The sequence below is a fragment of the Scardinius erythrophthalmus genome (assembly GCF_964197995.2).
Source record: "Scardinius erythrophthalmus genome assembly, chromosome: 7".
NCBI lineage: Eukaryota > Metazoa > Chordata > Actinopteri > Cypriniformes > Leuciscidae > Scardinius > Scardinius erythrophthalmus.
In genome coordinates this window covers 33,409,222-33,420,345 of record NC_138227.1, presented here as the reverse complement: position 1 = coordinate 33,420,345, position 11,124 = coordinate 33,409,222, and the positions used below count along the sequence as shown (strand labels likewise).

The window sequence follows — 11,124 nt, the reverse complement described above, 5'->3', positions numbered from 1 at the left end:
TAAAGACAACATGAAATTATATTTGTAGCACATTTGATCTTTGTAATGAGATGTAAAATATAATCTTGAGCAGGAAATAATGTTATAATGTTATGTAAAGGAGTTTTGTGAAAAAGAAGTGTGCTTAATTGTATTGAATGTGCACTTGTAGTGTACTTCAAATCTTAAAAGTCTATTAAAAACTATTACTTGTAAATTATATGATATTAATGAAATAAAACACTATCATGACTGTTTCTTAACACACTTAAGCACACTTTTGTGTAAAATGAAAATTTTTACTTTTTACATTTTAAACATTATGTTTTAGTAATATGTTGTCATGCTTTAAAGAAGTACACTTATTTTGATGTGTTGATTGACATACTAAAGCATACAGTATGTAAAATACTTGATTGTAATTTTAACTGTAGTTAACATTGAACTTTTTTGATTTTACATTTAAAGTGAATATATTTATATATAGTAAAAGTGCAACTGCTATCATTACAAATGTGCAATAACAAACTTGTATGTCATGTTTAAATACATACAGTATCATACAAGTTTCAATAGAAATGGTATATTATGTTTTACTATAAATGCTTGCCAATACATTCGGCAGTACACTTTAACATATTTCAGAGTTAATAAAATTATGAAATGACATACTGTATAAAGATGTACTTAAAGCTACACTGTGAAGGATTTACTCCCATCTAGCGGTGAAATTTTATATAACTACCAACTGAATATTACTTTCTAGCCCCTCCCATTCCCAGGGCGTTTTAACTCCTACAGTGGCCGTATTATTTCAAATCTGCCGGCAGTCGCGAGTAATCTCCCCCTCACATTCGTCACGGTGCCACTGAGTGTAAAAACGCGAAATTTCCAGGTATGTCCCTCTTTGTCTAATGTATTTTCAAGATGGATGCGCAACATGGCTTCCGCCATTCGAGCGACTCGCTCGTATGTATTCTAAATGGCAGATTCTACGCTTACGAGAATCCTTAATTAGTTGGTTGAAATGATTACACATTAATGAGAACGTATAATTTTTTTTGCTAAAAATCAACTTAAAATATTACAGTGTAGCTTTAAATCCTACTTAGGTGGGTCAAAAAGCACTCTTAAGTTCAGTTAATAGCATTTAATTTAAAGTCTACATCTCTTTCAAAAGGACACATACAACTCTGTGAAACTGTGATATTGCTGGTTAATCATTTTGTCTTTAGGTATAAATAATAAAAGTAAGAATTTCTGTTCATGTACATAATTTCAATGAATGAATGATTTGGCACATACAGAATCTATCATACCTTAATATTGAACTAAAAGCTATAATGAGCATTTCCTGAGGTTCTCTTACCTGACATAGGAAATGTATGACATCCATTGGAGGTATTTTGGGATGGTGTCAAAACTGACAAAGAAGCCTGAAAATAGTAGCACGGGGATGGCTGTCACAGGACCAACAAAAGTTGCTACCTGACAAGGAAACACAATACTGCATCAGACAAAAGTGTACATTTTCTGTAAATGGCTTTGAAAATTGATTGTTTGATTGATTGATAGATAATGAGGCAAATTATTTTCATAAAATCAAGTATATGACAGAACATTACAGGACAAGGCAAAAGTAGAGGCATCTACTTGTAATGACGTGGATGCTGCTCCTATCAGTAGTCCCAACGACTGTGCAACTAATGACGTGAGCGTCCCTAAAGCCAGGAAAAGAATGAAACGGACTGCATCTGAAGGTTGAGATGTCATCCAGTACACTATACTGCAGTACGCCACTGGGAACACAACCTGTGAGGCAGAAAGGAAGTATTTTGAAGAATCTCCTTTCATAGAGAAAACTAACAATTTGACTTTTTGTTCATAAGTCAATGTAACAAAATTGCTTAGTGACCTTGAAAATAGATACAGAGAATATCTCCTCATGGAGTGACTTTGCTTTGTAACTTTGGAAACCTTTTTCATGCTCAAACAGCAACATTACACACTTAAGAAAGACGAACATGTAAAAAAAGCATAATAGGATCCCTATAGGAAAAAAAAAAAAAAAAAAAACTATTTTTGTCAGGTTAAGTAAAACATGCCAAATGTTCAAGATCTTTTTTTTCTAACTGAAGAATGTTTCTTGTAGAAACACTAGAGAATATTTCTGCTGGGGAAACGCAAAGCCCACTTATGTAATGTTGCAGCAGGATTTGTCTATATTGTGCAAATAGTGATTTGACCTGAAAAGTAAATCCTCTTGAAGCTCCAATAACATGTTTATGCCATAACCATCTTAGTGATTCCCTTTCTTGTTCCATCTTTATCCTGTTATGTGTATGTACTCTGACGATATCCCATTCTAAACCTTATTCTTATCCACTATGTGAATCATCTCAAAAGAGCAAGCTACTTTTCAAGAGAAAGCCTCATGTTTTATTTGTTCCATGTTACCTGAAACGGGACGTCCGCCATTGTTTTGGCCAAGTAGTACGCCTTTAGACTGTACCAGTAATTTAGATGTTCTCTCAAAAAGACGCCCATCTCAAGTGGAACTACAATAACAGTCAGAAAGAACAGATTAGCTTACGTAGAATGTAAATATCAAGTTAATGATCATGTTTTTTCACATACAAGAACAGTGTTACAAAGTAAAGTAAAAGTGCATCAAAGTCTTTCTTGTATGAAGAATATAATGGACCTTTTTACACAAATTTCACAGACTCACAGGTGAGAACGGTAGGCATCAAAGCTGCGAACATGAGGAACAACATGGAGAAGAACAGGAAGCCAGAGTTGCTAAGGACTTTCTTGGCCTCATTGCCAATGCCCAGGTACAACAGACCAATGAGGATTCCAATCCCAAGATGAGATATGATGCGCAAGTGAGTCAACACCTGAACAGAGAAGAATCATTTTCTAACCAAGCTTTCGTTCATTCTGATTTTACATGTACCCACCGTACTGAATTGAGAATGGTTTATGAATTGCAATACTAAATTGGAAAATAATTTGAATTTAGGGAGCAAACAGGATACATCTATTTTAAATCTAATTTAAATGTTATAAAGTAGAATTAAAATATAATGACATTCTGATGAATTTTAGGTTCTTAATGATAACCGTTCAATATGAAATTCCTTTGTAATCATGCACACAATACGAGGTATTTCCAAAAGAAATGGTGATTTGTGTTCCATTTATATATATATTTCATTACATTTATAAAAAATATAATTTAAAAATTTAAACCAACGGTTGGGTTTGTCCATATTTTACCCAAACAAGGGTTGAAACAACCCAGCATTTTTTAGAGTGTAATAATAATAATAATAATAATAATAATAATAGAAAACACTTTATTTCCCGGACTGACACAATTTGGACAATTTCAGCTGTTGTTAAACTGTTAAAAATCTTTGAATTGCAATTAAGTATATTCCAGTGAAAAGTAATCCATGACCTTGCTACTGTTTTTGAAACTAAATTGGTTTAAACGTTAAACTTTAAAGCATGTCCTGATTTAAATGCGTTAGATTTAAATTCCTGAGTTAGATGCGTTCCTGGGATAATATATTTTGTTGATCATGGAACAAAATTCCTGTCCAAAAATGTAGTCCTAAACAAAATCCACTCCTCTAAACCTAACCCTACCCATAAGTTTTCCCTAAAATCAGGGGGAAATGATAGGTGAATAACACTGCACATAACCCTGGTTGTAAGCCTAAACTTGATATAAACTGTAAACTTGTTCCTCAAATCTGATTGTTTGGAATGTTGATCCAGGATCAACAAAGATGTTGCACCAGGACCATGTTGAAATCAGGTTCTCCATGTTTAAACACCTGCTGCTCTTTATGACATATTAGCTGTGCTGTGTATGTGTCACTAAACGTCCCCACTAGGTGGCGGTGCAGCTTACCGAGTCTCTCAGGATGCTAAGAAAAGTTCTCTTGAAAAGGATGCAAAACTGCGTCAAGCAGCTGGCAGAAAAACTATGGCAACCCTCCGACGATGAAGAGTCCTAAAGAAAATAGGATCAATTATTACATCTCTTGTGTGCTAAATTATTTGAGCCAAAAATACAGAGATGCATATTTCTCATATGACGTCACACCCACTGCATCATGTTACATAAAGGCTTCACATGTTTCTATACATACCTCATCAGATGGTCTGTGCCACAGGAAGGGGTTATGGACCCCATTACCATTCATTTCACTTTTGTAGTCTTTCTCAGTCTTCCATTCCTGAACAGCCTTCACCAGCCGAGCCGTCTGGTCACCATATTCACCAGAGGCCACCTCCATTACTGGAGAAACGAAGAAAATGCTCTCAGACTCTGTTGAGCTGCAACATGTATTGAGAATGCAGGTGCGTTTTCATTCTCTGGATTATGCTCAGTATATTATTTATTCATATATAGATGGTGTCAAAAAATAACATTTTGCATCTGTCTGGAAAAAAAAAAACATAGAAATGAAACTATATAATATATAATAAAATGCATCCTTGCTGAATAGAAGTATTTACTTATTTCTATTAAAAATGTTTGTTTTTTTTGAAAGAAATTCATATTTCTATTCAGCAAGGATGTATTCAAAAGTAACTTTAAAGACTTATATATATTACAATATATATATATATATATATATTACAATATATATATATATGTATATATATATATATATATATATATATATATATGTATATATATATATGTATATGTATATATATATATGTATATGTATATATATATATATATATATATATATATATATATATATAATAAATGCTGTTCTTTTGAAATTTCTATTCGTCAAAGAATCCTGAAAAAATGTATCACAGTTTCTATGAAAACATTAAGCAGCATTAATAATAAGAAATGTTTCTTGAGCAGCAAATCATCATATTAGAATGATTTCTGAAAGATCACGTGATACTGAAGATTGAAGTAATGATGCTGAAAATTCAGCTTTAAATCACAGGAATAAATTCTTTCAATACTTCACTATATAAGCCTTGGTAAGCAGGAGACTTCATCAAAAACATAAAAAAAACATACCAACCCCAACATTTTGAATGTCTTTATTACCTGAATAATTAAATCATTCATTAAAATTGTTTCTGTCAGTAAATTTTCACTTAAGTAAAAGTACAAATTAGTAGATGCGCAATGTCAGATTTGATTCACTCGTGCAACTTCTGAAAGCAAGGGTCCAGCAATTCCCGAAAAAAGTTTATTTATTTATTTGTTTGTCCATTAAGACCTCTGTATACTGAAAGTGTCATGTTCTTACCGAAGTCTGCAGGGTTGTGATAGGTGGGACAGTTGAGTCCCAGTTCTCTGAGATGCGGGATTAAGCTTAACACTCTTCCTCTGTAAATACACTGGCCTTGACTGAGGACATACAGCTGTAGAAACAAACACACCAAGAATGAGGTGCGACAGGCAGTATTTTGCATAACAGAATGCATTAAAAACCTCAAAAACACAAATCAGAGTATAAAATAGTGATCACCTTATCAAAGAGCTCAAAGACTTTAGCGCTGGGCTGGTGGATCGTGCATATGACTGTCCGTCCCCCCCGAGCGAGAGCCTTCATCAGCGAGACCACCTGGAAGCAGGAGGAGCTGTCCAGTCCACTGAAGAGGAGAAGACAGAGAAAACAACAGTCAGAACCTGCTTGTGGTGCGGCAGTGGCACATATTTCCAAGCTGTGGTGCTCCGATGCAGACAAGGTTCAAGTCTATACCGATTATTATGTACCGATTCCCTTTCCTCCTCTTTCTTCTAAGAAATTCCTGTTAAAATATATATAAAAAATATTGGTCCCACTTTATATTAGGTGGCGTTAAGTACTATGTACTTACATCAAAAGTACAATGTACTTATTGTTTTCGTGTTGTATTGTTAAACACTTTTGCTGCTATTGAGGTGGGATACGGGTAAGGTTAGGGACAGGTGTGGTGGATTGGGTAGGTTTAAGGTGTAAGGGAAGGGTCAACTGTGTAATTACAAATGTAATTACATAAATCAATTACAGCTGTAATTACATGCAGGAATTTTTAAAATGTAAGTGCAATGTAAAAACATGTAGTTACACAATAAGTACATTGTATCAAATTATTAATTTCAAAGTAAGTACATGTAAGTACATAGTACTTAAAGCCACTTAATATAAAGTGGGACCAAAATATTTTTTAGCGTGCTCATACAACTTATGTTTTATCTATACTGTCTATAACATATTTCCTTTGTGTGTCACTGCCATTTTACTATGAAGAAAATGAGAGGATGCGCATGAATTAATAAACATCTGTATCCTCAAAATTTGGCTTTCGGCAGTATACCTCTAATATCATGCGCCGTGATAAAAAACATGCTCAAAATGTAGCTTTTGTCAGGGCAGTATATGCTTTCTCATATCAAAGCCTTATGTCCGCTTTAAAGGAATAGTTCACTGAAAAATGAAAATTCTGTCATCATTTACATTAAGTTGTATCTTCGTTTGTGTTCAACAGAAGAAAGAAATACATTCAGGTTTGAAACAACTTGACGGTGAGTAAATAATGACAGAATTTTAAATTTGTATGTGAACTATTCCTTTAAAAAAGCATCCTCTGTGATGGCCGAGAAACCATGTCCGCTTTAACCCTGTGGCGGTCGTGAAATGGCGGCAATATGGCTGTGTGCATTGGGCTAATAAAAATCTAAAATTTGTATTTCGTTAGAGCAGTTCGTCTGAGCCCAGCTACTTAATAGTTTGTCTTTTTTTTAAGCGTAAGCCTCCCTTCATATCTAAAGCCCTTAATGTCTGTGGCTCTGCTCGCAATAAGCGCTGTTAAATCTGAAATCTGTGGTTTCATTTTGAGCAAAAAGCCAAATTTTGAGGGTGTAGAAGAAGCATGATGAAGAAGATGGTTTTAATGAAGCAGCAAACTTAGGGGAATCACAAACACGTTCAACACAAACAAGTAATCACAAACCATAGTAACTAATGAAAACTGATGCAGATATGACTGAACTAAACTGTTCTAAACTAAACTGAACTAAACTAAACATAACTGTGATGATAGACATACACGTGGAAAGTTCCTCATGCACACAAAATAGTTTCTAGTGAGCACACAAAAGTTTCGCATGAGCACCGAAAGTCTGTATATTTTTTTATTTTTGCAAAGGTCCCTTTAGGAGCTCCGTATTAAATAAAATAAATAAATAAATAAAAACTTAACCCTAACTAATTTCAGCTAGATGCCAAGGCAACATTTCTCATTTTCATTTAGTTTAACTTTATTTTCTTAAATAACTACAACTGAAAATAAAGACAACAACAACAGATAATAACAAAAACTATACCTATTTAACTAATAAGACTGACAAAGACACAAGAAAATTACTAAAACTTTAACTAAAATCAAAATGAAAACAGAAAATATAAAAACAAATTTAAAAAACTACAACAATATCTTAATGATACTAAAATAACACCGATATTACTTATTTTTGTATATACTATATTATAATTTAGCAATACTTCTGCGGTATATAACAATATGTCCTTGCAATATCACTTAAGTGTCATGTCAGTGGGCTAGACAAGGTTAAAGAGGTGAGATTAAATCATAATCTTGACCTCGCTCTATCAAAGCCATATTAGACGCTGGATAAAGTGGAAGATTAAGTGTCCATTTTAAAGGACAGGATAATACTTTAGTAGCTGTCAATTTAGCAGTGCATTCAAATAATATCATCACACATGCTACACACAATTTGCTGATTTGATATTTATCTAATGCACAGGGAAATATTATTCCTTTGAGCCATTAAAGTATCCACTTAACCAAACACAACTCTGTGACATCACATTAATGATAATGGTCCTGCTCTTATGCAACCTATAGAAGCTGATGCCACATGTTTTGATTTCCATGAAGGAGAATCTGTTCGTCCTTGATAAGCATGGCAATCGTATAAATGCGATTTACAAAGAATTGTTTTAAGCCAAACTAAAGTCAATTCGGCTTAAAACAATACTTTGTAAATCGCATTTATTTACTCTCCCGGGGTTTTACCCTCTAAGAACAAAATGACTCTCTGATTCTCTGGAGAGCGCAAACTAAAGTCAGAGAGTCGTTTTTGTTCTTAGAGGGTAAAACCCCGGGAGAGGAATGAAAGCTTAATAGAGTCCGTAGAGACCAGGTCTCAACTGTCCAACAATATCCCATCTGGGCAAAGCCTGTAAGTGAATATGCAATGAAATTGCATTCGCACATTACAAGGACAGAACAGAGAAGCCTCATGGGTAACAGCTTTTCAACAAGAGATATATTTGTCTCAGGAACGTCATTTAGAGGAGTCGATTTGATGGTTCGCTTCATGGCCATGCATTATATATCACTGTAAACATGTTTTTATTTTTTTTTATTTTAGTGGTACAACTGTAATGGATCCAATGGGACATTTCATGATATTTTACTGTAAAATACTGTTAAATGTGCAGATTTTGGAAGTAAAAACAATCAATCCTCTTATAATTTACAGTGAAAAAGCAAAAAATGACATTCTCACAATTCCCTGTGTGACACTTTACATTTGATGGTATTTAATTTAAATAGTTATTTTTCCCGTTAGTTTTTGTTATAATTATGCAACGTTACATCTTATTTTGTTAAATGAATGTTTCTTGTATTAATTTAGTGTCATGTGTGTTACCATGATGGTGTTTTGTGTTTGTGTGCATTACACTTCTATCTAAATATATGTATTTATTTCAGCTTGTTCATCATGTGTCTCTTTTACCACCTGTATTATAATGGTGGTTATCAGTATATTATACATGTAAACAACAGATTTCATTACTTTAGACTAGGGCTTGCATAGACTAGTCGAGTAGTCGATAGATCGACTACTTCAACCACTAGTCGACGCTGTCGGAAACAATCGACTACTCGAGCGTCCATTAAACAAAATTAATTAAAAATGGCGAACGTCACCAACAGACACCACGCGTCAGATGTGTGGAAGAATTTCATCAAGGATGACAAAAATATTGTAATTTGGCCAACTCTGCAAGAGGCCGTTCACATATTGCTTCTAAAAACGTGCGGAAAGCGCGCGCGGCCGTTCCGCTGTCTCCTACAAGCGCTTGCGCTCCCGTGGCGTCTGTCGTTGCTATGCAACCAAACTGCGCTCTACATGATGACAACGAAGAAGTATCATTCAGCAAAGGATTAATTTATTTCTAGCCCTTGCATTAGCTTTACTACTAGATATATTTCTGGAGATGAGAAGGAAAAACCCGCCTGGACAAACTAGCGCACCACGTCCGTTGCTTTCATTATGAGCGCGCTCGCCGCGCTCCTACATTTGAAATAACGACCTTGAGCGCGGAAAAGACGCGATATGTGAACGGCCCCGTCTGAAATGAAAGGCAAGAACGGCTATTTATTTGGCTTTAGACTGTTACATGAAAATTTAAAAATGAAATGTCATAATTATAAAGTTTTGAGTTTACTTATGTAATTGTTGCATTAGGCTATGAATTAATAAATGTTTATTGATAAGATCTAACTTAGCTATTTCATGTCTTTTCATATACAGTAGCATAAACGACGAGTAGTCGAGTAACTCGAGTATTGTTTTGATAAGAAATCGACTAGCAGAAATCAGTAGTCGTGCAACCCCTACTTTAGATGGAATAGTAACATTATATCAGTTAAATGTGCAGTAAGAGATTTCTGAGAAAAGCGGTTGAAAGTGGATCGGACCGAGCACCACAACACACTAGTAGCCAATCAGCAGTTGGGGGCGTGTCCACTCATGATGGGGGAGGAGAGAGAGTGAGCAAGAGGGACTGTAGAAAGAGAGATGGCTGAGAGACATTAAGAAAAGGTCAGAGGAATATCACTGGAAAAAAAGGGGTTAAGATCAGCTTTAGAACCCGCATTAATATTAGAAAAGCTTTCCAGCGCTGGAGAGACCTAAACGGCAAGGCCTTAAAAAATGCAGAGGTTGTGTTGTTTCTGCTCCAGACGTGAGTAACATTGGTTTTGCTGTTTCACAGAACCAAGATATATTGTTGTTGTAATGTTAGCTATAGTAACAGGACAGTTTGGAGTGTCACTGCATTATTTTGATTATTATTATTGCAGTATTATTGCGTGTGCATGAATTTTAGGGGCGGAGCAATGAAGGGAGGGGTGTGTTTGTTTCAGTTGGTATCAAATATCAACAGTGTTTCTAAGAAATCGCCTACTGCACCTGTAATGAATATACAGATATTTTAATGCAAATTTAAGTTCAGGTGCATAAAACCTAAAATGTTCCTGCTGGTATGTTTACGGCAATCGCTTTTTTTTATATATATACTTTTTTTTTACCGTGTAATGTGTGCACATGGAGGGGGCTCACCTGGTGGGCTCATCAAAAAACATGACGGGCGGGTTATTGACGAGCTCCAGGGCGATGGCCAAACGCTTCCTCTGGCCTCCGGACAGATTGGATGTGCGCGTCTTGGCACATTCTAACAAGCCGAGTGCAGTCAGGATTTCCCGTACCTAGAACGACAGCATTTCATGTGGAATAAGTACAGTAAAACTGTTATACTGTGAATTATTAGTATTTAAAATAGCTTTTTTTTTATTTTAGTGTATTTTAAGTATAATTTATTCCTGTGATGTAAAGCTGAATTTTCAGCATCATTACTCCAGTCTTCAGTGTCACGTGATCCTTCAGAAATCATTATAATATGCTGATTTGCTGCTCAAGAAACATTTCTTATCATTATCAAAGTTGAATGTTAAACAATAGTGCTGCTTATTATTTTTGTGCAAACTGTGATACTTTTTTTATGTTACTTTGATAAATAGAAGGATAAATACCATTTATTTGAAACAGAATTCTAGTGTGACAATGTACAAGCCTTTACTGTCACTTTTGCTCAATTTAATGCATCCTTGCTGAATAAAAGTATTAATTTCTTTCAAAAAAAAAAAAAAAGTACAACATTTTGAACGGTAGTGTACATGTTAACTATGAGTTCACCAATTAGGACATATTCCTGCAACAGCATCCGTGTCGTTCATGCAACAACATTATTAGTAGCCAATCAAGTCATGTTTAAGGCACCCATGGCT

The 11,124-nt window shown here is 34.8% G+C and overlaps 1 protein-coding gene across 2 annotated transcripts in view; it reads right to left on the bottom strand.

The window, feature by feature from the left end:
* abcg1 (ATP-binding cassette, sub-family G (WHITE), member 1) overlaps positions 1 to 11,124 on the bottom strand; it is a 56,075-nt gene that overhangs the window by 3,169 nt on the left and 41,782 nt on the right. For both annotated transcript variants that reach the window (XM_081371169.1, XM_081371170.1), the window contains 9 exons: positions 10,400 to 10,545; positions 5,505 to 5,628; positions 5,283 to 5,397; positions 4,146 to 4,294; positions 3,905 to 4,006; positions 2,711 to 2,879; positions 2,437 to 2,537; positions 1,633 to 1,791; positions 1,349 to 1,467 (listed from right to left, as the gene is read on the bottom strand). In XM_081371169.1, coding sequence (XP_081227295.1) covers positions 1,349 to 1,467; positions 1,633 to 1,791; positions 2,437 to 2,537; positions 2,711 to 2,879; positions 3,905 to 4,006; positions 4,146 to 4,294; positions 5,283 to 5,397; positions 5,505 to 5,628; positions 10,400 to 10,545 — 1,184 coding nt within the window. The remainder of the gene's footprint in view (positions 1 to 1,348; positions 1,468 to 1,632; positions 1,792 to 2,436; positions 2,538 to 2,710; positions 2,880 to 3,904; positions 4,007 to 4,145; positions 4,295 to 5,282; positions 5,398 to 5,504; positions 5,629 to 10,399; positions 10,546 to 11,124) is intronic.